Source organism: Marmota marmota, unplaced genomic scaffold (assembly GCF_001458135.2).
Source record: "Marmota marmota marmota unplaced genomic scaffold, marMar, whole genome shotgun sequence".
In the NCBI taxonomy this organism is placed as follows: Eukaryota; Metazoa; Chordata; class Mammalia; order Rodentia; family Sciuridae; genus Marmota; species Marmota marmota.
Genome location: NW_026000174.1, coordinates 26,306,173 through 26,333,984, shown reverse-complemented (window position 1 = coordinate 26,333,984; position 27,812 = coordinate 26,306,173). Strand labels below are relative to the sequence as shown.

Here is a 27,812-nt window from a genome sequence, read left to right as displayed (position 1 = left end):
GATGTCTGGTGGAAGTGCTCTTCAGTTAATTAGTTTACTAGACCTTACTTATTCTGAACATTTAGCCTACATTTGCCCTAGCCATAATTGTCTGTGTATCTTGTCTATTAAATTGTCAGACTCACATTTAGGAAATATGCTTTCTTAGTTGAAAGTGATTAAAACTTAGCAGTTAGAATAATTTGAAGAGTTTTTTTTTTTTTTTTCAAAATACACTTCGCTTCTATTGCCATTGATTTCATTTCTTTTTCATACTTTAGAAAGTGAGCTGGAAATTCCAGTGTTAAACACAAATGTGGCAGAATCTTTTGGTTTGTTCCATTTGAAGAAAAACATTTTTTCCTAGTATTTTTGTTTTCTCTAGAAAGAAAGGAGGAGTAGATTTTTTTTTCCTTTAGATCTATGAGAGAGAACTCCATAGAGTTGCCTAGAAGTAACCTGCACCGTAAATAAGTCAGCCCTATCTCCTATGCTTGTAATCAGTGTTATAGCAGGATGATAATTGATTTTCATACTACAAACCACTAAAATAATGAAAAATGTTATAGTTCACAAATCAACAAGAGATGACCCTGAAACACTGAAGTATTTAAAAAACTTTCTGAATATATAAGAAGATTAAAGTTTTAACTAGTGTGATTTTGGTGTGGAAGAAATAGTATAATATGGAGGGGGTGCTGGAACGAATCAAAGGCTTAGGTTATAGTGCTATTAGTATTTACTAAATACTGTGTGACCTAAGAAATCTTGCAATTTTGAACTTTATTTTGCTCATCTTTTATAACCAAACAAATTAGCATTTGAGAGGTGATTATATCATGGCAGGTACCTTGCTGGTCTACTCACTACACTTTGATCTTCCTATTAGCATTAGAAAGTGAATAGGATCTACATTTTATAGATGAGGAGCCTAAGTTTTGAGAGTATTAAGTAATACTAAATGTCAAGCAACTATAGAATTAAAGGACAATTTTAATTCTAAGTATTACTCTAAAACCATGAAATTACTTCTGTTTCTTAAATATACCTCAATATTTTAAAACTATCATAATATGACAAATTTCCAAATGACCCTATGTCTGGTTCTTTCATTTTTATTACCCGTATTACATTCTGATTATTAAAATATTATCTGTTTATCAGGGCCTGGTATACCTAGTGACTAACTCAAATCTACAGCAATGACTTTTTCCTTTGAGACCCTAAAGCATTTATTGTCTTTCCTCTAGTAGTTTTATATTTGGGATTTATATGGTACATTTACATTTAGAAGTTGGGGTAACTTTTGAATTGATTAAATTTTACATATTTACATATTACCACTAAACTTAGATTGTAAGCCCCAGAGGAAGCTATTGTTTCTATTGGCATTTAACATAGGATTGTGCCTGTAGTACATATAATTTAACAGATGATTGTGTGAATGAACTCTGATAACTATTTTAGTTAACAGTTTCAGTTTTTGTCTGGTATAGATGTACTTCTGTATAAAGAGGTTTTAAAATTTTAAAAATTCTATGATTTTATATAATTAATATAGTTAAATTTTTCAGAGAAATGCTTTTCAAAACATTTTTCTAATCATAGTGTTTGAAAGATATCTCAAAGTGAGTTACTTGAAATTAGTATTTGATGACTTATTTTATTTGACAGGTGGTTACTTTGCCCCACACCTTTGGTTTTTTTTAAAGAGTGTCAGAAGCTGATGTTCTTCATCCCTTTTTCTCACAAACAAATCGAAAGAACATGAGAATAATATTTAAATTATCTGGGTGACTTACTACTATTATTAGTTCTACTTCTAACTCAAAAGTCAGTTGACCTTTCTAAGTAGTTTTCTCATCTATAAAAAATTGTTTAATTATGTGATCACTACACACAATATTCTGGAGTTTATACATCCTGCAGGTTTGAGGTTAAATTAGATTTCACAATTGGAAAATAGCTTTTGATTTTTGCACTTAAAATATTAATGGCTACTTGTAAATTATATTCTCTTAAGCATTTTCTGCAATTTTTTTTTTTTTTTTTTGCTTTTATGGTCAATTTTCTTTTCTAACTTATCAGTACTCCCTCACGTGTGGCTAAAGGAGGCGTTGACCACACCAAAATGAGTCTGCATGGTGCTAGTGGTGGACATGAAAGATCAAGAGATAGACGAAGGTCAAGTGACAGATCACGAGATTCATCTCATGAAAGAGCAGAGTCTCAGCTCACTCCTTGTATTAGAAATGTTACTTCTCCAACACGGCAGCATCATGTTGGTATGTAAAAATCATCCAATCTTCTTAGCAGTTCTTAAAAACATGTATTTACCTTTTTAAAGTAGCAGTGAAATTGAATTGTGCCTAATACATAAGAGTAAAATTAGCTAGCTGCTTCTATTCTTTGTTTCTATTTTAGCTGAGCTTGATTCTTGCTATGAGAAAATAGCTTATCAGATGTAACTTAAAGGTGAGTTTGTTTTAAGAGTCTGGGACAGTCTTATAAAAAGTAATTTGAAAAGGCTGTGAAACTGAGATGTAGATTTTGCAAAAATTCAAGTTAATTTTTATCTTACAAGAAACAGCAGTGGTTTACAATAAAATAGTTGTAAATTATTGACAAGAATATCTGATTAATCATACTAACAAATAAAGGGAAAGAATAATTCTGATGGAGTTATTTTTTTCTGACTTTTGACAGTGTTTCAAATTTAGTAATAAGAATAGAAGATGAAAGGAAAGTGTGAAGTGTTTTACATTCCTAGTAACTAGTTCAGGTCTTTTTCGTCCTTCCCACTCATTACTATAAATGAACATTATTCTTACAGGTAAATACATTGTGTGATTGTAAGGTACCAGTCTGAAGCAGGTGTACTTAACCAACATGAGCTTGCTGGTTTTCATTTTCCCCTAGGGAAGGGACAAATCAAATATTTTGACTATGGGTTGGGGATATAGCCTAGAGAATGGGCTATATCCCCTAGAGAATGGGACCCTAAGTTCAATTCCTAGTACCTGAAGTGGAGAAACATATTTGAGTAGAGCACCAGCTCAGAATGTGCAAGGTCCTAGGTTCTTTCCCCAGCACACATGCAGAAAATACTGTAACTGTATGAAATAGTTTGTGACAGTCTGTTTAAAATCAAATAATTTATGTTGGTGTCTAATTATACGGGAAATTATCAGTATCTAAATGGGTCCTTGGAGACAGACTATTACTTATAAGCTAAAATTAACAAATATAAATATGAATTGACAGTTTGTTGCATGCAGAATTCCATGTATGAGAGCAGGATAGCAGACTATAATAAATTGTTTTATTACTTTAACAAATTTTGCTTTGGGGATGCTTTCAGCATTGTGGAAACAGAAAATAAAAGGGAGGTGTGAGAGTATCTCTAGAGATATAGCAAACCTAATTATATAATCAGCAGTGCTGTACAGAGTGTTCTAAGTAGCCTGAGTCATAGAGGAATTTGGCAAAAGCTGATGAAACTGACGAGATGGAGGTACATTTTTAGGTCACCTTTAAAGTTTAGTGATGTAGCCTCTAAATAGAACTTCTAATAAAATCTTAGTTTTTATTTTCCCTTATATAATATTGGAGCATCTAAAGAAAATTTCCTGAATTTTAGTAATATTTTCTACTAACAATAGATGATATTTATGCATCTTATAAAATTTGTAGTACTGCTTTATTCAACAGAAGTACAAATGAGAAGAAAGCCCTATATCATCAGCTGCTAAGGCCACTTTATTTGATAGACATTGAAAATCGTTTGAAAAAATAAATGCTTCTTGCTGTCCTTAGTGAGTTTTTTATATTTTATATGAAATATAAAATATTGTTTTATATTTTTGTTTTGTGACATAAATTGTTGGTTTTAGAGTGCCCTTATTAACACTGAGATTTCAAAGTTTATGCTTTATGTTCTCAGAATAGTGTTATCTCTTTCAGTAATTAGAACAGCTCAAGTTGGTATTCTTATTAATTTTTTACTAACTTTCAGTGTGTGTGCTTATTGACTTGTAAGAATATTGGATCCTTGGCTTTCTATGTATTTTTAAGTGGAGTAATAATATGAAATTTACCTTAATTTTGATATTTTTCTGGGTCAACATTAGTCAGTAATACATACCTTTTAAAGGTCTATAAATAAAGATTTTAGAAAACATTTTGATGGTTTATTTTTACTCCTGTGAAGTAAATGAATGTTTATTATATCCTTTGAAAATGTTATTTGAAATTTTTAAAATGTTATGATTTAAAACAACTTATCAAACACTTTAAAAGATTGTACAGATCTTGAATTTTTTGTAGACAATTGGCATAACTCTGTTTAATTTCTTTATTTCAGAACGAGAAAAAGATCATAGTTCCTCTCGTCCAAGCAGTCCTCGTCCTCAAAAAGCATCCCCAAATGGTTCCATTAGCAGTGCTGGGAATAGCAGCAGAAACAGTAGTCAGTCAAGTTCAGATGGTAGCTGTAAGACATCTGGGGAGATGGTGTTTGTATATGAAAATGCAAAAGAAGGAGCTCGGAATGTAAGGACATCAGAACGAGTGACACTAATAGTGGATAACACTAGATTTGTTGTAGACCCTTCCATTTTTACTGCACAGCCAAATACAATGTTGGGCAGGTTTGTATTTTTGTTCTTTATATTACTAATTATAAAGTACTTTCATAGCCATTATTTTAGTTTTCCATTTAAATTTTACAATAATTCTCTGTTGGAGTGTAGCATTCCCATTTTATGGATGGAAGAACTATAAATTTGGAGGTTGTGACATAAATTGTTGGTTTTAGAGTACCCTTATTAATAGTGAGATTTCAAAGTTTATGCTTTATGTTCTCAGAATAGTGTTATCTCTTTCAGTAATTACAACAGCTTAAATTGGTATTCTTATTAATTTTTTACTAACTTTCAGTGTGTGCTTATTGACTTGTAAGAATATTGGATCCTTGGCTTTCTATGTTTTTTTTTTTATTGTCCAAGTTAAAGTAGCCAGAACATGCTAGAGTAAAGCTCGAATTTGGCTTTATTTCTAAAGTTCTTTGTAGTACCAATAAAAATAGTAAACATATTAATTATTAAAGTGAGGATACTAAAAGACTGTTACAGATTAAGACCACGGATTGAATCTAACCAGGTGATTTTAGCAGTGCTTCCTGCACTAAGTTCCCAGATTCAACTACCAAGTAGAGGAGATATCAGCATTTTTTTAAAGAAAAAGTCAGCATGAATTGTCAATTTGCTGTAGGTACTTGGCAGGGGGTGGTGGTGGGGAATTCTATTAAAAAGTATTCTTAGTAGAATGAAGGACTTAATAGTTATCTTCTAATTTGTGCTGGTACAGAATAACAGATTAAAGTTTGTAATTATGGGAACCTTAACCTAAGATATGAACAATATGGACTTCATTTTGGAGATGTCCAAAGTGAGCATCAAATGCTTTTTGAAGTAAAATCAATTATATTGTCAAAAATTAAAATAAAGGGGTATATGAGTGAAATAGAAGTTTACATGTGCTGAAACCATGTATTTTTCTAGTCTACTTATGTGATCTGTTAGTGTCTCAGAATATAGAATAAATGCTGGCATTGTGACATTGTGTACATTTGAGTAGCTAAATGTTTTCTCTTTATTGACACTAGACTTTATAACCATGAGGAAAAAATACCTTTATGTATTTCTAGTATCGTAGGGAAACACCATTAATGGAAGCTATGAGGAAGATGACGTTATTAATTAAACTTTTATTTTTACATAAAATGTAAAACGGTAAAAAGAGATATTTAAAATTTTGCTTTAGCAGGTTTAAGATTTTAAGTGTTCTTACTGATTGGAAAAGAATAGCTTTCCCGTTTTGTAAAAAGTTCCAGCATTTGAGAAAATTCTATGACATTTGATTCTTGAAAGACTTTTTTTTTTTTTTGTTAAATCAGTGAAAGCTTCTTTTCATGTCAGTTGACTAAAGCATTTCTTTGGGGATGAAAATTAATATTCATGGGAACTGGAAAGCAGTTGGCATTCTTTTGGAAACTTTGAAATAAAAAGCTTTGTTCTCCCTGGATTTCTATGTTACAACAAAAGAGGAAGCCACTTAAATTAGGAAACTATTGAATAAAAACACTTAGGATCAACCATGTTTACATTGGGGATAGTGGTACCATTGAATTCAGAGGTTCGACTTTTCTTTAATCATGATTTTTAAGTTTTCTTAAGAGTACTACATTAAATTTTTCATCGCAAAGGACATATTTTGCAAATTGTCTTTTCTAAATAGATACTGTTAACAGGTGAACAATGTGACTTGAAAAAACATAAATCCATTCTATTTTTCTTTATAAAAACAATATTAAGAGCCTTATACTCATTTAAACTTTCCATTCTCTTCCTCATTTCTCCATTCTTGCCTATCCTAGCATTTGATTGCTTACTTTTCTATTGTAGATGCTAGTCTAAGAATGAGTTGGATCTCTTAAAGAAAGATTGATAAATAACCCAGCTTGCCTTCACATTCACTTTTCCCAGTTTAGCTTGTTGTATGTGCTACATTATAGCACCAGCTTTACAATGAAAACAGCTGTATAAGGAAAAACATTGTTTCTTTTTTCTTTCTGGGGCATAAAAATTACCTTTTCTCATAAAATAATTGTTTGGGGATTTTTCCTCCTGAGAAGGAGTTGGAAAGTTCTTTAGCTTTTGAATTTTATCATGGAATTTTATTTTTACAGGGAATTTTTTTACTATTGATTCCTGTCATTTTGTGTGTGTGTGTGTGTGTGTGTGTGTGTTGCCAAGGATTGAACCCAGAACCTTGTACAAGCACTCTACCACTGAGCTATGTCCCCAGCACCCCACGTCAAAATAGTTTTCATATTACCTTCATGTAAAGTTTGCCATAATAAATTGCTGATAATAAATTGTTGAATAATTTAATGCTTAAGTTATAATGTTATTTCATTTTTGTTCATGAAATTGATTTTCCTTTTTGAATTAAGTATCCTATTGGCACGCTTTTTAATTATTCACAATGATAGGATGTTTGGATCTGGCCGAGAACATAACTTTACACGTCCCAATGAGAAGGGAGAGTATGAAGTGGCAGAAGGAATTGGTTCCACTGTATTTCGAGCTATTCTGGTGAGTATTTGTTTTTGTTTTTGTTTTTAATATGTATTGACTTCGTCATAAGACCCCTCCTCAGCAGGTATTTAGATTGGAAATAATGGAAATAAAGTTCTATTTGGATATCTCTTTGAAAAGTATATATTGTTTTTCTTAAATACTACCTAATTCAAGTTTTCTTTAGCACATGAACAGAATGTAAAAAATTTTATGACCATAGGAAGATAAAAATAGGAAGATTTATCTTTTAGGTGTACATAGGCAGTTTTTTAAGTATTCAGTACTGATGTTTCTGGAGTCCCACTATTTATTCCCTCTTAAATTAAATATGGCAAGTCAGTTATTTTGCTGAGAATGAGTATGGCATTTGAAATATCATATTTATTGCCCCAAACTAACAATGTGTAAACATACAAATGTATAAAAATTATCTCCAAAATGTATTTGTTAGCATCTTTTGTTTTAAACCTTTTTTTCTTTTTTTATGTTTTAACCTTTGTTTTGAGGAATATTTAAATTTAACATAGAGTCCTACTTATAATTTCAATTTATTGGTAAAGATTTGATTTATAAAGTGTAACACTTTGTAAAATATAATTTCCTTAAATAATTTTGGGGGAAAAGGGAAGGGAGGATCCTGTGATAAAATGCTAACATTCTTGATCAGGTTATTGGTACTTGGACAAGTACCAGAAGATATTTTGCTTCTATTGACACAGCAACTTTAGAAATTATGTTACTAGTTATTGTGCTTCTGAACCTCAGAAATCTTGAGATAAGTCTTAATTTGGAGGGGAGGTTCATTTTCAGCTCCCTAAACTTACATTTGACCTGCTATAAAGTTGGCATTAAGAATTTTTTTATCACAGCTGTAGAATAACTTATCTGTTCCAGTGCCTAACACCTAACAACTTTTAAAGTAGATTTTGGAGATAATTGGTATTGTTTGTAATAATATGGAAACATCAAAGGATATTATTTAGAAGACTCTCTAATTGTGCACTTTGTTTTATATACATTAATACTTGGATAAGACCTTGCAGTTCTTAACTAAAACCCCTAAATTTTGTTCAATTTTCTAGTAATTATTTAAGGTAATTTCCTTACTTTTTACAAAGAGTTTAAAATTTTATGATAGTTGTATATAAAAAAAGTAAGTACCAAGAGGAAAATACATATGAACTGGTAAGATATAGTAAAAAGTAGAGATGAATAAGATAATGGTGAGACCTAGGTTCTAATATCTGACAGACATCTGCTATTGGGTAATTGTATGACTAGATAATTTTTACCTAAAAAATGGGTAAAATAAAAAAATGAATTGTGTGGTGAACCAAGGTCCCACATGGCTTTAAAAATTCCATAATAAAGAAATACCAGACTCCACTGTTTTTGAAAATGCTACCAACAGCCCACCTTTAACAAGTTTTGGCTATTTTGTGCTCCATATATTTTATTCATTTTTTTTTTTTTTTTTACTTTTTCTTTTTTTCAGGATTACTATAAGACAGGAATAATCCGCTGTCCTGATGGCATATCTATTCCTGAGCTGAGAGAAGCTTGTGATTATCTTTGTATTTCTTTTGAATATAGTACTATTAAATGTAGAGATCTCAGTAAGTATGATGCTTTCTGTGTAAGTGATTTGTGGAATTATTTTAGATTGACATGCAAAGTCTGAAAGTTTGCGGTTTACTTAGTTAGACTTTAAATATTTGTTTAATTGAATTATAAAGCATTTTGGCTTCAAATGAAGATTATTTATGGAAGTCTGCAGAGTTCTGGATGATATCTTTGTATAACTTTCCAGAATTTTTTTTCAACTTTAATAATTTAATTTTTTTTAAAATGAACTTTCCTAGATTTCCCCCTTGATAGTTTGGGAGCCTTGGTTTGGTCAAGTGTGATTTGGCTTCGTTCCTCAGATCACATTATCTAAGTTTATAATTTTTTGTATTACTGTATGAGAAATATCCTGAGTACTGTGGAAATTATGAATAATTTGCATAAACAGTACTTGTTACTACAAATCATAGATCGAATCCCTATACTTCAGGTATATGTAATGTTAAAGTAAATTTATCGAGGAACTTCAAACAGTCTCCGAGCAGGGCCTTAGAACTTGGGATCCCAACTCTTGATTGGTGATCATCTCTGTATCACCTGTTGTTACACTGTGCCTGAGAAAAGAGGTGACATACATTAAAAAAGTTAAAATAGTGTATAGAAGTATCAATTTTTCCTTGGATTTTAAGTGGTCAGAGAAATTTCAGAAGGGGGAAGTCATGGGTTAGAGGGGCTTGGGAAGAGTTTAGAGGAGACAGGAATGAATAGGAATAGTTTAGAGTCAGGAAGTTTATCCAAGAGCTTGAGTTTTTTAAGTAAAGACATAACAAGTGTATTTTGGGAATAACCTAATTGAAGGAAAACTTTATATTAGGATCAGGAGATGGGGGAGTAAATAGATGAGCCAGATTTTGGAAGGTCTTTAAATACCAAACTAATGCTGTTAACTTTTTTTCTGTATGCAGTTGGGGAGCTATTTAAAAAGCTTTGTGCATGTGGTTTATAGCCTTGTACTAGCCCCATATATACGATTCTCTTTATTTCATTACCTAAGCTCAGCCCTACTTGGCAGGGTGGTATTATTATACCTTCTCAGAGACTCATGTGTCTAAACCTCTATGAAGGATAAACTTTCAAGGCACCTACTTTAAATATTTATATTTATATACTTAAATATGTCCTAAGTATGGTATTATTTTTGCCAAACTTTCTTTAGTCTCCATAAAAATATTGATAGGTAGGATAAAGAAATAGGTCTGTCTCTGAATCCATTTTTCTACAAATGATACTTGAAAATTTAAAGTCAAGTAGTTGGATAGTTGGAGCATACAGTTATAAATTTGAACAAAGTTATTATTTCTTCATGTCTCAAAAAATGGTTTTAGTTGAAACCATGAGCATTATAATTCCTTAATTTCAAGATTTATGTCTTTTATTATTCATGGGATCATTTTAATTAACCTTCATGATTAGATGTTGAATCTCGGTGACATCTGAATAAAAAATAAGCATTAGAATTTCTTACAGATTGTATGAATTTTAATTATGCAGTCTGTTGGACATAGTTTATTTTATCATCACCATTAAGTATCTTTTATTTGTTATGAAATTAAAGATAGGAATCTTTTTGTAAGCCAGGTGTTGTGGTGCACGCCTATAATCCCACCGGTCAGAGGAAGATCACAAGTTCAAGACCAGCCTCAGAAACTTGGAGAGGCTCTGAGCAAGTTAGCAAGACCCTGTTTAAATAAAAAATAAAACAGGCTGGGGATATGGCTCAGTGGTTAAGTGCCCTTGGGTTCAATCCCTGGTACCCCTGCAAAAAAAAATTTTTTTTGATTTTTTTAATAAAAAAATATGTAATGTGTTTCTCCTAGACTTATAGCTTTTAAATAATATAGTTGTTTCTAGATCACTCTAACGTGTTACTAAAAATTTAGAGGTCCTCAAAGACCTTATTTTAAAAATAAAACTATAGGACTTGAAGAGATTAGAAGTGGTCTTGTAAAAATGTAAAAGAATACTGCAGATGTAGATCTGAGTGTAAAATTTTTTTCTGCGAATATGTGTCTTTGCTGAATATTTAGGATGGTTCTTTGCACTAAAATATCTAGGCTTGTCTCTTAAGAATTTATACAGGTACTGACTGTTCATTGAATAGAGAGACTTGGGTTTCTTAAGAAGTTACTTAAAATTTTCTTTCTTAGTTCTCTCTTCTTTAAATGGAAACATTTGAATTGACACAGTTGCTGGGAAGATTAAATGAATAGTCCTGAAATACAATATTAAGTAAGAGTTTGTTTTTAAGAAAAAGGACATCAAGAATAGAAAATAAGGAGAAGAAATATTAACAGATTATATTGTACATACTATAATATTTCCACATGGAACTTATTGTGAATGTTAATATTAGTAAATATCCTTTAATAACTTGTTTAATGCTTGTATAGTAATTAGTTATTCATTCTGTGTTTTTATTGAGTACTCACTTTACACCAGGTATTAGGTACATAAGAGGCAACAATTAAAAAAAAAATGCCTGCTTATAGTGTAGTATAGAAGACCGACAAATCAATTGACATTAGAGAAAAAATAGGGTGCTAAGTGAGCCCATAGGGGCTGTACCTAACTCGAAATAATGGTGATTAGAGAAGCTTGTCGGAGAATAAAGGAGAGGAAGTTTGTTCTAGGCAGAAGAAATGGCATATTTAGAGGCAAGAAAGTTGGTACAGAGAGGAGCTGACTTCTCAGTCTTCTGTCTTAGAACTAACCATAGACCATAGAAAATCTATGGTAATTGGTAGCTTCTGACCGGGCATCAGAGTTCATATTCTCTTTCTAGGCTAGCACTATCATCCAGAAGCTTTGAGAACCAGAGTTGAACTCTATATGAACTTTTTAGGAAAAGTGTTGAAGACATAGGGCTAAAAGAAATTTAAAAATACCATGTCCTTGGTTGATAAAAAGATGTAAAATGAAATTTAAAGTCTGAATAAGGTACCAATTCAGTAAGCACAAGAAGAAAGGCATTATTATCATATAGAAGGCAATGGGATTTCAACCAAAGACTAAAACACTGAAGTTACATCCAAGCCCTTTGTGTATGTGTGCATATGCACTCTATCATCACCAAACTACATACCTAGTCCTGTCCGAGCCTATTGTAAAAGGGAGATCAGAAGCAGAGACTGTCTTGAGTCATTGAGATGCAGAGATGGAATTTGCTTATCCTTTCTCTCCTTATCTTGCTCCCTTTCTCTGCAGCCTTCACTCTCTGTTTTTCGTTTGTGGCAATAGACTAGTTTGAATTTGAGAACAGAGCCTGCACCTTTTTGACTTCGTGTTCGTAGTGCCTGGAACATAGTGAGGACTTAATAAACTTATTTGCTGAATTCATAAGGGTTTTATTATCTCTTGCATTTTTTTTTAGTTGTTAATAGGCTTTATTTATTTATATGCAGTGCCGAGAATAGAACCCAGTGCCTCACACATGCTAGGCAAGCTACCACTGAGCCAAAACCCCAACCCCTCTCTTGCATTTTTAAAAAAAATATTTATTTTTTAGTTGTAGTTGGATACAATACCTTTATTTTATTTATTTTTTTACAGGGTGTTGAGGATTGAACCCAAGGCGTCAAACATGCTAGGCAAGCGCTCTACCGCTAAGCCATTACCCCAGCCCCTCTCTTGCATTTTTCAGAACCCTATTATGGTATCTTTAGTCTTTCCCTTTATCTATATTATAATTGTCAGGCTCAAACATACTCATGTCTATTCTGGATATTTTAAAAATTGTGTTTTCCTTTAGAATTCTCTGAAGTTAATTTTTTAAAGAATTAACATATTTACTGTATTAACTCCTATTCCAAATGATCTCTGTTCATTTATTTATACTTTTAGGTCCTTTTGATAGTTTTATTATTTTCTTCATATAGTTTATGCTATAATTTTATTAAGTTTATTCTTTGATGTTTTTGTTATATGTAAAATACATTTACATTTTTAAAACACTAACATATATGAAAGTTACTAAATTTCATACATTTGTATTGAGCCACTCAGTTAGTTGCTAATAGTCTTTCAGTTGATCTCATGTATTCTTAGTAATTGACCCTGTCATAAGTAATAGTTTTTTGTTTTTGTCATGTTGAATTGGCTAGAAGATGTGGAACAATATTGAGTTTATTGGTGTTTCTTTTATCCCTGTCTTTAAAACATTTCCTCTAAGTTGTACTGATCAGTCATCCATTTCTTTTTGACCCTTCTTTTGGCTCTTAGACAACCTTTTAGCTTTCTGCTTATCATTCTCTCACTTGCTCCCTCATCCTTCATCTAATGAATGTGGTTGTTCTCTTTTGTTAGCTACCTTTTCTTCCATTTTCTATATGAACTTTTTAAAAACTAATATATTATCTGAAGGGTTCCAAAGTACTTGCTGATCTAATCTGGTGTTTTATTTGTGTTTTGCTTCTTTTTCTTATCAGTCATCCAAAAAATCAAGATACTATTGTGGGTTTCATTTCAGGTGCCCTGATGCATGAGTTATCAAATGATGGTGCTCGTAGACAATTTGAATTTTATTTGGAAGAAATGATCCTCCCTCTTATGGTAGCTAGTGCTCAGAGTGGGGAACGAGAATGCCATATAGTGGTGCTTACAGATGATGATGTAGTTGATTGGGATGAGGAGTATCCACCACAGATGGGAGAAGAATATTCACAAAGTAAGTATTGTGGTATGCTTTCTTTCTCCTAAGTCAGCATTATATCTTTATCTTTTATAATATTAATCCAAGGGCAGGTTTTGTAAAGCAAGTACATTGAACTCTTACCATATACCAGGGATCAGCAAACTAGCCTGTGGGTCAAATTCAGCCTGTTGCCTGTTTTTATAAATAAAGTTTATATGTGTTGCCTATGGCTGCTTTCATGCTATCATGGTAGAGTTGAGTAGCTGCAACAGAGACTGCATGGCTCGCAAAGCCCAAAGTATTTACTATCTGGCCCTATACAGAAAACTGTTCCTATCTGTCATGGACAGAAGTAGTTTGCTATTTGTGGATCATCTGAGGGTAACTAAATTCCAGATGTTCTGTTTTAAATATTCTGTGTTCCTGGAAGATATAGTGGCCCTTCAGAAGATTTTGTGGAAATGAGTTCTTCAGGTGTTTCTAACCAAAACAGCATATCTTGATCAACATTGACTTTTTTTCTTATTTTACTTATAAAGTTTTGTGGTTAGAGTCATTCAGGTTTTTTTTTTTTTTTTTGTAAGTTTTTGTTGTTGTTGTTTGTTTTGATGAGCTTAGTATTAGCTTTTTTGAGTATGTATAGATGGAGAAGAGTTGAAGAAATGGCTAACCTTCAAGAAGCTTAGTAAAATGGCCCAGCTCCTTGTTCTCTAGTCTGTTAACTCAGTAAGGGTTAGTTTAAGTAAAAAGTACAGGATTATAGAAAGTACCAAAATCCTTAATCTCAGATTTTTCCATTGTACATACCCTTTTCTAAAAACAAGCTGACTCCAAATGGTATTCTTACTTACTTCTTTTTTTATGGGGGCTGAAGGGCTACTAGAAATTTAACCCAGGAGGAATTCACCTTTGAACTACATCCCTAGCCCTTTTTATTTTCATTTTGAAACAGGGTTTCACTAAGTTGTTTAGGGCCTCATTAAATTGCTAAGGCTGAACTTGAACTTGTAGTCTTCCTGTCTGGGCCTCCTGGGCTCAGACAGGATTACAATGTATGCCACTGCTCGGGACTTTGTTGACTACTACTACTACTACTACTACTACTACTACTACTACTTCTACTTCTTCTTCTTCTTCTTTTTTTTTTTTTAAAGTTGGATACAATACCTTTACTTTATTTATTTATGTGGTGCTAAGTATTGAACCCAGTGTGCCCCATACATGCGAGGCAAGTGCTCTACCACTGAGCCACAACCCCAGCCCCTTTGTTGAGTTTTTTATATATATATATATATTTTTTAGAGAGAGAGAGAGAGAGAGAATTTTTTTAATATTTATTTTTTAGTTTTCAGTGGACACACATCTTTATTTTATTTGTATGTGGTGCTGAGGATCGAACCCAGCGCCCTGCGCATGCCAGGTGAGCGCGATACTGCTTGAGCCACATCCCCAGCCCTGTTAACTTCTTAAAAAGATTTTTCTAAAGATGTTTTTAACATACTTTTGAGTTGACACTGACATAGTTTCTTTACATGATGAATTTAAATGAGTGTTTTGGTTCTTTTGTGGATAGGTATAATAGGCATTTCTGTTGCTGCTTCCTCAGTCTTAGGTGCTTTCCTGATAGTGGTTTTCTCTAAATAATATGTGGAACAAAAAATTGAACATAACAGATGAAAATGAAAGATTACCAGAAATCAAAGAAATATGCAAAATTATTGCTATTAGAAAAGAGGTATGAACAAACTTATTTATAGTTTTAGTTTTCAAGAAATTGACTCTAAGAAGAGTAGAGCCAGCTATAGAACACATAAATGATATTATATAGATAAAGAAATTAAAATAGAACTGGCCTTTTCTTTTCCATTGTTAAACTTTCTATTTCAACATTTTTTTTTTTGTTTTCCTGTATTTTTTTAAGCTTTGAAGTTTACAAGGACTGAAAACATTTTTACTTAATTTGTTTTAAGTATATTTGATTTTGTGCCGCCTGTGTTCTACCCTGAAGAAGATACATTTGAGGAGATAGAGATAGCCTTTCCAGCCTGATTCCTAAATGTAATTTTATCCTTTGTGAGATGTCAAAAAATCTTTATCTAAAAATAACAGTAATCTTAAGGATTTAGTAATAATCACAGGTTTGTCCCATGAATAGAATTCATGTATGTATTTTCCTTTATTAGCTCTTAAACCAGCATGTTTGGTTTGTGAGTGTGTCTTTCTTCTTTTGATAAAACCTTTGCAGTTCACCTTTTAAGGGAGATAACTCCACCTGAAAGAGAGAAGGCGAGGAAGGTCCATCAGTCTAACTCCCTGAAGTTCCCAGCCCATTTGGAAGACTCAACATGTTGTCAGTGGAATGTCTGTCCTTTGCAAAACCAGTTTGCTCTAAACAGACTAACCTTGGCAGAACATGCTCGAATCTGTCATTTTTAACATCAGTATTATTAAGTGGGGCTATTCGCCTGAATGGAAAACAGTTTGTGGGGAGGGTCTTTGTCTTTTGGGGAGTTATTAATAGTTGCTCAATCCATGAAATGTGAAATTTATCTGTTTTGTACTCTTTGACTAGGCATTTTTTTCCCTCTTCAGACTAGCCCTTGAAGGCATCTAGCAAAGTCATTAACTTTGCCTACTCAATAATGATGTGTGTATTGATACCTTCTTTTGGTTCTCTTATTTGAAACTTAGGGCAGATCCCATACCAATAACTGTGTATGTGATGTATCTTTCAGAAGGAGATTCTTCCTATGGATTGGGTTATCTGATTGGTTATCAAAGCTTTTCTTGTTTCCACTTATGTAGACATTTGCTTCTACATTAACTGTACTGAATATTGTTCTGTCATGTTGGCTAGTCATGCTTTGGCATTAGTGCATCCAGTCTTTGGGTTTTTAGGGCTATCAGGCCTGTTTGATGATTAAGATAAATTTAAGTTCATTTCTAAGTATATTGATTTTAACATAAAATATTTGTCCTTTTTTGTTTCAGTTATTTATAGCACAAAATTATATAGATTTTTCAAGTACATTGAAAACAGAGATGTGGCCAAATCAGTTTTAAAGGAGAGGGGTCTTAAGAAGATTAGATTGGGAATTGAAGGTAAGTCATTTTCATTATTTTATATTAATTTTTTTTAATTGTATCCTGTTTAGAATATAGTCTGAATAGTTTAAGAAAAAATTCAGCAACTAATTACAGATTGCTATGGAAAGAGATAAATAACAGAACTACATAACTTTCTTTTAAGAAGACCAATAGAAGGCCATTAGATATTATTCATAAGATTACCTAATGATATAGTGATATGATTTTTCTTTTCTGCCACAGTGTGTTCTAATTCACTTTTGAAAAAGTGAATTTGACAAATCCATGTGGTGTGTGTGGGCATGCTTGTGTGTACATTCCCATAACATCAATAGGGTTGCTTATCTAGTGGTGATCCTTGAAGCCAAATAGAATTAAAAACCACTTTTGAAAATTTTTTTAGAAACAGTAATACTAGTAGCTTACTGTCATCTTAAGGTATAATAGCTTATTTTTAAGTTAAATGCAAATTACAAAACTTCTTTCATTTTATTTAAATGTGTTATTTATATATCTTTTTATTTTATGGTTTAAATGAATTTTTCCATCTGCCTTATCAGATACTGCTTTTATTTAAAATATCCTTATTAAGAACAAATATCTTTCTTGTCATAACAAGTTGTAGTCTAAATAGAAAAAAGTACTCCAGAATGAGATTACTTGTGTTCAAATCCCATGATTTAATTGCTATATGATCTTGGCTAATGCATTTAAACTCTGTGTCTCAGTTTCTTCATCTAAATTGGGAGCATTAGTATATACCCTTAAGGTTATTGTAAGGGTGAAATGAGTTAATACAAGAAGTACCTAAAACAGTAACTGGAATGAGGTAAGTTCACAGTGTGTTTGTAATATATTAGTATATATTAAGGACCTGATTGAGCTGCTGGAAATCACAGTAATAGGATGCTGAGATATGTGGAAAGAATGATGAGAAACAGGAGTTTTGTGGGAAGGGGAGGATACTCGGGCTTAAAAAGCAGTCGAATTGCTGAAAGTGATTCACTCATGCTTGTCTTCATCTGTCATTTTGCACTTAGCTGCCTGGTGTCAGAGCTGGAGAGAAGACAACTGAGAGCTACTTAATTAAGCTTAGGAGGAATAGGGAAGGCCTCTCTGAGGAGGAGACATTTGAGCTTAGGCCTGTGACAAGCATAGTTGTAGGCAAAGAAAACAGCAAGTGCAAAAGTATTGAGGTAGGAATGAGTGTAATGTATCTGAGGCGCAAAAACCACAAATATGACTCAAATAGTAAGTGAGGAAGAGCTTTGAAGAGATACAGTGGGTATGAATGTTGGTAGAAGTAATGTATGGTCAGAGGATACAGGTCTTGTGGGTCATAGTAAGTGTCTTAAGGCAAGGCTCTCAACCTTTCTGAGTATCATTTTCTGTATCAGTGTAATGGGTCTAATATCCTGTATATTTTAGAGGACTGTTGTGATGATCAAATGAGGTTTATTAGAAATGACCTTCTTCCCACTTTACTTTTATTTTTTGACTATTACTATTTATAATTTAGAACCTCTGAAACCTTCTTGGAAGCTTTGATGCTTTCATAGTGATGAAAGTGCTCCTTAGAACAGTATACCATATAATAGTGTTTAGTCATGGGCTATGAGCTCCATGAGAGAAGTCTAGTTGCATATTGCACACCTATCATGTGGGCTAGTGCTTAGTGTGTAGGAGGGTCTCAGATAGTGAATAATTTATATAATAGCTACATGTAACTTAGATATTGAGAATGAGGACTTCTTTTTCTATCACAGTGGAAATTAAGAGTTTAGCTGGACAGTTGTAGGCAAAGAAAACAGCAAGTGCAAAAGTGTTGAGGTAGGAGTGAGCATAATGTATCTGAGGTGCTAAACCCTTAAGTGAATTTTCATGTAGTTATAAGGACCTAGTGGCAAGTACTACTTATCATTAATCTTATTAAAATAAATTTAATAGTACATTATATGTGATGATATTCCACTTATAAAAAATATTTTAGTATTTTTCTAAAAATAATTTATTTCACCCAACAAAATGAATAATAATTCCTTAGAACCAGTCTACATTATAGTTCCCCATTGGTTCCCCAAAATATCTTTTACAGCTGGTCTCTCCAAACCAGGATCTCATCCAGGACCACATCTTATAACTAACTGCTTGTTAAATCTCTCAATCTTAAATAGTTATTTATGGCACTGCTCTATTGAAGAGTCTTAGACAATTGTCCCACTTTTGTATCTGTCCTACTTCTTCCTTTGGTGTCCTCCATTTATTTCTCCCTCTTCTATAATTCCTATAAACTGTACATTAGATTTAAAGCCATACTTTAAATCTTTATTAAGTGATCAATAAAGTGACAGTCTGTGCCTTCTATTATAAGATTAAATTGATCCCTGGTGTGATATTATTTTGAGACTATAAGAATATTCAGCTCCCTGCTATTATCTAAAGGTTTAAATACTACTTGATAATTCATGCCTGAATCAGTAATTTTATTAGAGATTGCAAAATGATCGTTTTCTAATTCTGTTGTTCCTTTTATGTTTGTTAGAATGGTATTCTTTTGTAGAGCTTTCCCCTCTCGAATTAGGCTGTTTGGTTACACAACCATTATCTTTGTTTCTAAGAGGAAGAAACTGATGTTTAAAAGGTTAAATAATCTATTAAAGGTATATCATTGAAAATAAATAACAGAGCTGGGACTTGAATCCAGACCTCTGTGATTTTGGAATCTGTGAATGGTTTTGAAATACTATGTAAGATTGAATTTTTTAAAAAATCAGTGTGCAACTCTTTTTGCCTATGTACTATAACCTTGGATAAATTGGCCTTTACTGTGCCAAAACAGTAATTAAGCAGGCTTCCTTTCATAACTGCTTTTAGATCCAAAACATTCTTTTCTTTCCCAAATTAATGTGTAGACTACCAGCCATATTTTTCCATCAAGTCTCTAATTTTTTCATCTGAAGAAATAAGATATTTCTGGTACCAAAGAAAAAAAATGCAGATTCTTTGTAAGTTAGCTATTTTGTTATCACCCTCCCAATTTACCTACCCGCCTTCCTAATGACAAGTCTTTCACTCAAAAGAAGTCTGATTTTAGAATTTTATATGTGTTGACTTTCATGGAAGCTAAATTGGATTGGTGTATGAGACACGTGGGGAAGGTAGAACTTTAGTACCTAAGAAGGGATAATGGAATATAATGCTGAAAGGATATTTTTAAATGTTCTTATTCCATAATAACCATATTCATATTTATGTTCAGATATTGCTATAGTCAAGGTTATCTAAGACCTGCTTAATTATAAGCAGGATTTGGGGTTTGGTGGATATTGTTAAACAAAGTATCTGGAGTGAGGGTGGAAAAGTATAAATAACCCTGCCTAGTCACTCTTCACATTACAGTTTAGTGAAAGGCACATCTTAGGAATTTGTTTTGTTTGTTTCACCCATCCCTTAATGGAATATCTGTGAGCCTCAGAGGGTAGAATCTAAAGGCAGTTTAGGGCTGCATGGGCTACTACTCCATCCAGCAGTCCTATTAGATATGGCCTTACTTCTATCGTTAGGAATCTTTCCTGAACTCAGGAAAGCTTTCTTTCATCAGAGTACTCAATGGAGACTTTGAACAGGGTCTGAAATTTAAACAAAAAAACTCTATAAAGTAATATTATTGAAGTATAGTTATCTTAGAATATAGGAAGTTCAAGACTGAGTAATGAAGTCTATACTTAGATGAGATTATGAATTATTCTATCTTCTGCATTCTGAGCAGGAATAGCGAGACACAAGTAGGCTTGGCTCATCTCACTGAAAGTTCAGCTATATATAGAAGCCCTGGTTTCCTAGTCTTGTTCTGGAGCAGAAATTTGTTCTCTGTAAGATTTAACAAACTGGGCTGGGGTGGTGGCTTTGTAATAGAGCACTTCCCTTGCATGTGTGAGGCACTGGATTTAATTCTGAGCACCACATATGAATAAATGAATAAAATAAAGGTCCATCATCAACAACAATGAAAGATTTAACAAACTAATAAAACCTTGAATAAAATCTTCTCTTTGTTCAATAAAAAGTATATGAGAGGTGGGTATGTAGATCAGCAGTATAGCGCTTGGGGGCCCAAGAGGGAACCAGCTGCAGTAAATTATGTGTAAAAGCACCAAAGTATATTCAGGGAAAAGTATAGAGTTTAATATGGCCAGTGCATTTGAGAGTTCTAGGATGAAATTAAGTAGGTTGGAATAAGGTTGTAAAAACCTTGTATACTGTGCTAAGGAGTGTGGAATTCCCCTTGAAACATAAGGAAACCAAAGGTAGATTTTAAGTAAGGATGCAATGTGATTACATTTGTGTAGAGAGGTGATTCTGTGTGCAGGACAGTGAATACAATGAGATTGGAATTTATTTTAAAGACTTTCTAATAGTCCAGGAGGAATCAAGGACAAGGGACTGGAGTTGGAAACATTTCTGATCTATGCTTTAGATGATGGTAGAATGAAAGCTGAAACAAAGAAGACATTCTGCAGATCTTTAGGAGGTTTTTAGCTTTATTTACTACTCTGCTATATGAGGCCTTTCTTTTTCTTTTCTCTCTAACTATAGTCTGACTTTGATCCATGGGCCAAATGTAGCCCATTACCTGTTTGTAATTTTTTTAAGTTTTATTGGAACCATTTGTGTATTCTTTATGCTGATTTTACTTCATAGTGACAGAGTTGAGCAGTTTCAATGGAAATTATGTCTGAAATATGACTCTTGACATTTACAGTAAACATTTACAGAAAACATGTCTGAAATATGACTCTTGACATTTACTGCTAGAGCCCAAGATCTGCTCCAGATTATATACCATTGTACTAGAGACCCATCTCCTTCATAGTCCCACTTTAAGAATGTTTTTGGTGGTTGATTTATTGAATAACTGAAAGAATGGTAGAAAGCTTTGGGAATTACATCAATAGGACTTTAGTTTCTGGCTGTTGAATCAAATGGCTAGATGGATGGAATATTGGTTTCCCTTGTTTTAATTTCCATTTATTCAGAATCTGTGCCAAATAAGCTCTCATAGGCTATATTGGATGAGAAATTGTGGGTATGTGCGTGCGTTTGTGTGTGTGTGTGTGTGTGTGTATCCTCAGTTTTAAAACCTTTCTTTCCTCCAGGTTATCCTACCTACAAAGAAAAAGTAAAGAAAAGACCTGGGGGCCGCCCAGAAGTTATTTACAACTATGTCCAAAGACCCTTTATCCGAATGTCATGGGAGAAGGAAGAAGGAAAGAGCCGACATGTAGACTTTCAGTGTGTAAAGAGTAAATCTATCACCAACTTGGCAGCAGCTGCCGCAGACATTCCCCAGGACCAGCTGGTTGTCATGCACCCAACTCCGCAAGTGGATGAGTTGGATATCCTTCCCATTCACCCTGCTTCTGGCAACAATGACCTCGATCCTGATGCACAGAATCCAATGCTGTGATGCTGATGTTCCTTAAAACCATAGCATGCTACTCTTCACAGTGACGTTGTACTCTCATTCTGCACTGCAAGACTACTCTTCATTGTGAGATGCACATAACGTTTTAGGACATTGCAGTGTAGGCTTTTTTAAAGACCAAAGGTAGCTGAATGGTTTTTTAAATGAGTACAACTCTAGCATCCTGAGGTTCCAGTTATATAAATGTATTTGTTTACCAGTAGGTTTGTGAAATTGGTTCTTTGTATGGGGGACAGTCCTTTTTCACACATTTAGATCTTTTCAGAAGTGGTGGAAATTGGCAGCTGGGGTACTTTCAGTCTAGATTGATGTTCATCACACCCCAGATAAAATGCAGAATATTATATGGTTGCACTTTATAAATGGTGGTTAAATGGAACTGTTCAAGCCATTTTATAGTTACGATGCACAGTGTAACGTAAATAAGTGCTTCTATCAGAGTATTCCTTCAGTAAAATGTGTATAGTTTGTTGCCCTGGATGAGCTAAAAAGTATTTGTCTTGGGCTTATTTGAATGATTAGGATGAGATTCAATGCTCATATCTTATCAGTTCACTTACCTCCAGTGCCGTTTCACCTGTTTAGAGTGAGTCACATGCAGGGAGTGTGAACATCAGAGGTGGTTTATTATCCGGTCTGCCTTACCCTTAATCTGTTCACAGATATTTATTTACTAATGCTTTCTTTTCTTAAGAGTTATGGGATAGGAAAATGAAGTGTTTGCTCTTCATTTACTAAATGATTGTAAACTCAAGTTTTTCATCAAAATAAAATTCCATTGTTTTAATGTTTCTGACCAAATTTATAAACACCTTGACCAGATTTTTAGTCTCATAATTCATGTTTGTCTGTCTTATTGCTGTAAGTACAACTAGAAATCAAATAGTAGCACAAGGACTTCAATTTGGTATATGTGTGATGAGGTACTTAAATTTCCTACTAATTATAAAATATACTATAAATCTTTTCAGAACTAAAGAGAGCATTTTCTCATCCAACCTGGTATGAAAGGTGGATGACTTAGTAAGGCGTGTGGTAACTGGATTTCAGAGCCAGTTTCTGATACTAGTTAAATGCTTTTTCCTTTATGCTGTGCTGCTCTGTTTAGCAAATTATTCATGCAAATGCTCTTTTAAGTATTTGGTGGTCTAATTCAAGAAGGAATCAGAACTATTTAGGTGGTTTGGTTCTGGAATCACTTAAATGTTTGAAGCCATATTACTGCAAGTAGGGGCAGCAGTGGAGAAGTCAGTTTGTTTACATGTGATCCTGAAATTCAGACAGAGGATTTGATATGTGTGTAAGCAGTAACACTTTTGTTCTCACTAAATAGAAATGGCCACAGTTTGGAAATTATTTTCATAATACATCTAAGCTAGTAGCAAGGGGGAATTGTGTAAGTCCCAGAGTTGTTATGAAGATCAGAAAGGCATTGCAAATGTTACTGGCATGGATAGTTTTTAAATATCCACTATTGGAATTAATGATACAGACCTGCAGCATGTAGGAATTTTTTTTCTTAATATTTGAAGTGGGAACAGTATTTATAGAACAAGGGAAACATTTATTAAAAATATTTAACTGTCTAATACATTATACTTTAACCCATATTTATAGTAAAGGATTCTTACAAGGAAGAATAAACAGCTTTATGATACAATTAGTATAAGAAATATCCACATGGGGGACTTCTTTGTAGTGTAAAAACACCATACATCTGAAATGACCATTTGCATATAAAAGCTACCAATGATGCTTCTGTGCACAATGATTAAAAAATTCAACACAAACAGAATCCAAAATATACAATTAATGCAAGCTATCCACAGCTAGCCCAATAATCAATGATGAGGAAACACTGGAGCAGGCTTAGTTCCACTTTGTCTGAAGTTACACATAGTAAGATTGACTTGTATCAATGGCTCTGAGATGGCTTTTATGAGATCAGTACATAAAAGCTGTTCTCTCCCTATCCAGTAAGCTTCACAGACTGTAAAACTCCACCAGTAATGCACTTTGATACTGTAGCTGTTGCCAAAGCAACAGGTAGTGTTTACAGCGGCCATGGCAAGTCGCTAAAGTCAACAGGGCCACCCAGCCCAGCATCTGCTTCCAACAGGCTCATGATGACAGCCATTGCTGCTTCATCATTACTGGGACTACTTGATCCTTGGTCGTTGTCTATCATGTCTATGCCTATGTGGGGGTTTTCACCTGTGGAGATAAAGACTAGTCAGTGACTTTATAAATTCCAAAGTGTTTTTAGACTTAGTAAGCAATTTCTAAGCAACATTTAATTAGAAAATTATATTTAAAAGTAAGGTGAGAGAGGCTGCTTTGGGGCTCTATTGCCATAAGCATATATACATTCATACATTTATTCAACTTTGCTGTTTATCAGAGGAAAGGACCAACTTTTTTAGAAATGAGAGCAAAGTGCTTAAAATTACATAAATGATGTTTGCGTTCACCTCATTTTAATATTCTGATAACTATTTAAGGGGAGAAGGGAAAGTTACAGACTGAATAGCAAATAGGAAAGGAGAACGTAGAAAAAAAGAGATCAAGAAGAGGATGCAATGGGAGAAATAATTGTTATCACTTAATGACTTATCACCCTGGTTCTTATTGATCACTCTTTAAGGCTTTACCTCTGAACCTCTTCCTCTGAAGATTGTGCCCCACATATGAGAAAAAAAATATGTCTAGGCTGTTGCAGACATATATAGATCCCCACCAAAATACAATCATTAAAGTCCACTTTGAACTATTTTAAACAAATTTTAAATATTTATTTTGTTCCTGTCAAATTTATCTAGAACTAGCTTGTCTTGTACAATCAGTTCTTAAAACATTATGTCAGGTGTATTGCAAGCTCATTGCAATAGAAGTGAATAATAATGCCACTTACCAAGAATAGAAGAACTATCAGAATATGGATAACCTGGGTTCTCTTGAGCCTGCCCTGGCAGTAGGCCACTGGAAGGAATGTCTGGAGTCCCTCCGTTTAAAATCTACAAACATAAGGGTTGGGGGGGACAGGGTGAGATTTTCCAATCTCAAGTTTATCTTAAATTTATTTAATAATCTTAAAATTTCAGTAAGTATCATGTGTTGATATCATTAAGAAAATGAAACGTGTTGGAAAGATGAAGGCAGAGCTCCAATTGGTTCAGTTTCCTGCTGGAAACTGATTTCAAACAAGGAACTATGAGGAATAGTCCTAGTGAGAAAAAAGCTCTACCTCACAGTATTCTTTGATCTGCATTTGATTCAGCTCCCACAGGTGACTTAAGCTGAACAAAATCCCAACTATCAAGGATCATGCTATCCACAATACTACTTTAAGGCCAAGGCCTAAACATCAGTGAGCCCAGCAGTATAGTTCCCCTGTAAGGGGAACAAGTGTTACTGAAGAAAAAATAATAGGGGTTATTAACAAGCTGTGAAGAAACAGCTCTAAAGAGTCACAAATGAACAACAAAATACTAGAAGTAATCCTTTGATCATCCAGTATACTATAAGTGCCAACTCCAGTAACTTCTGGTTTATGTTCTTAAGATAGGCCACTGAGGAACACTATACTGCTCCCCAATAGTAGAACTCCTAATTCTGTCTCAAAATCCCTCTCCCCTCCCAGCTCTTTCTCCATGAGAATTATTTGGACAGGAGTGAGGGAACAATTTGTTAGCTGCTGGATTTCAGGAGAAGCAGTGACTTCAGGCCTTGCCAGAAGGGGGTATTACAGCTATTGCCACAGTTCAACTTTTGGCCTAGGGACCACTTTACCATGCTCTTTTTATCCCCCCCACCCCCTTACTAGGGATGAACTCATGACCTTGCACATACTAGCAAGCACTGAGCTACCCCCCAGCCCCTTTTAAATTTTATTTTGAGACAGGGTCTCCCTACATTGCCCAGGCTGGCCTCAAATTTTTAAGCTCTTCCTCCAGAGTGACTGGGATTATAGCCGTGCACCACCACACACAGCACCTTTATACTCATAAAATTTATTGAGGACTCCAAAGAAGTTTTGCTTCTGTCGGCTGTATTTACCAATATTTACTATATTTGCAATTAAGACTAACATTTTTAAATATGGCAAACCCATTACATGAATAATTAATATCAATTTAATGAAAAATGACTTTTCCAAAATAATCAGTGAAAAAGAATGTCATTATTTTTCATTTTTGCAAATCTAATGACTGACTTGAGATTTTAATTGGATTTTCATATCTGCTTCTCCATTCAGTCTATTTGTAAATGTTATTTGATTGAAATATATGAAGGAAGTCCAGCCTCTCACCAGATAATTGAAAAAGGGATTTCAGGTACTTGTGGTGTTCTTTGAAATTACAGCAACACTTGGCATAAAGTATAAGTTTTTTAAACATTATAGTTGCACTATGGAATCTGAAACATTATCAGTTTTTTGTACTCAGTTATGTTAAGGTCCATTGATGCATCTGGGCACTTATCTTGAATAATTTTGAAATAGCGTGCATTGGTCGTTTATAGGATATTGGTTTACAGTTATGTAGATCTTCCTAATGTTGACACATTTCATCACACAAAATGAAAACATCACCATTGTTAACACCATCCCATAAATTATGAAGTTGTTGTATCAAAGTAGCAGATATATGCTAACATTCCAGTTTTTGTTTGAAAGCTCGAATTTTATCAGTAGCAATAAATACTGTTAGCTGTTTTTCTTGAATTGAAAAATGTGCGCTAAATACTAAAGTCCACATAACCAGAGTCTGCTGGAGTAGAACTGGTGTCCTGTGAAACAAACAGCTAGTTTAGTTCACAACTTAATTCCACAAGTCTTTTTCTTGAGACAACTGTCACACTCAGTATGTAGCACAAGTGCTCTAAAGTAATGGTTTTCCATTTCTCTGAGTACTGCCTTATTAAAGGACTTTCTTAAATGAAACTGGCTTTAAATTATTATTAGAAGTGTTTGATGGTGAAGAATACAAGGACTTCTACTGTAGTTAGGAGCCACTGCTCTGCTCTTTGCAAAAGCACCAGCAGCTTCACTCAGCATCACTTTGGCACTATAGTGTACATATGAATACAATGCAGGAAAAAAGGGTAATGTTTTAGCATTATTATGGAAATCACTTTGGCCCTACAGTCCCTTGAAAGTGGCTAGGAAGGGCCACTTTTACTTTTCTGGATCTGCTGCACCATTTAATGCTGCTGTCATTTTTTACTTCATCTTGTTTAAGCTGCTTTTCTTCCAGGTCCTACTGCTGAGGACTCATCTCAAGAGAAAACATTCAAAATTTCTTCTCCCAGACCCATTTTTATAAGCCCAAAGACAAGGGGAAATTTTTATAAATGCCTGAAGAGTGCTTTGGGCTTTATGGTACAAAATACAGCTTTGGATTACTGGTAGTTTGTGAAAAGAACCAAAAGTGACAAAACCTGAATTGTAGTTTGCGGCCCTACTTATTAAATAAATGCCATAGATCCTGAGTTTTGTCATCTGTAAAGTTGTGAGGATAGGATGAGAGAGTGAAAAGTTCTCTGAGTAATATTTAAGCATATACTAGAATGATAAGCTTTCAAATACAAGTAGTAGAATCCTTGGTCATTCTAAGAGTCAAGGGCTGAGAAGCTGAATTGAGAAGCAGGGACCATGAGACCACTCTAAGGAGATACGGAGAAGGACTAGGGGAACAATAGGAGAATAGTTCTAAGAGTTCAACTGGCAAACAATAGGTGGGACTTCATTTATTGATGATATTTTCTGAGTCATTCCCAAGGACCAGGCACTTTTGCATATATTTTCTCATAATAGAACTTCATGTACAAAAATGCTAAATATTCTAATCAATAATAGTCCGTT

At 33.7% G+C, this 27,812-nt stretch overlaps 2 protein-coding genes across 25 annotated transcripts in view; one reads left to right on the top strand and one right to left on the bottom strand.

Moving 5' to 3' along the window:
• Btbd10 (BTB domain containing 10) overlaps positions 1-22,736 on the top strand; it is a 60,254-nt gene extending 37,518 nt beyond the window's left edge. For all 7 annotated transcript variants that reach the window (XM_015477651.2, XM_048788387.1, XM_048788389.1 and 4 more), the window contains 7 exons: positions 2,068-2,264; positions 4,343-4,628; positions 7,034-7,136; positions 8,617-8,737; positions 13,213-13,410; positions 16,369-16,479; positions 21,621-22,736. In XM_015477651.2, the coding sequence (XP_015333137.1) occupies positions 2,111-2,264; positions 4,343-4,628; positions 7,034-7,136; positions 8,617-8,737; positions 13,213-13,410; positions 16,369-16,479; positions 21,621-21,931 (1,284 nt within the window). In that variant the 5' untranslated portion in view covers positions 2,068-2,110 and the 3' untranslated portion in view covers positions 21,932-22,736. The remainder of the gene's footprint in view (positions 1-2,067; positions 2,265-4,342; positions 4,629-7,033; positions 7,137-8,616; positions 8,738-13,212; positions 13,411-16,368; positions 16,480-21,620) is intronic.
• Positions 22,737-23,492: 756 nt separating this feature from the next.
• Positions 23,493-27,812, bottom strand: part of Arntl (aryl hydrocarbon receptor nuclear translocator like) — a 99,828-nt gene continuing 95,508 nt past the window's right edge. For all 18 annotated transcript variants that reach the window (XR_007342331.1, XM_048788375.1, XM_048788376.1 and 15 more), the window contains 2 exons: positions 24,861-24,963; positions 23,493-24,163 (listed from right to left, as the gene is read on the bottom strand). Coding sequence is in view for 17 of the 18 variants with exons in the window: in XM_048788375.1 (XP_048644332.1) it covers positions 24,003-24,163; positions 24,861-24,963 (264 nt within the window). In the remaining variant the exon portion in view is untranslated. The remainder of the gene's footprint in view (positions 24,164-24,860; positions 24,964-27,812) is intronic.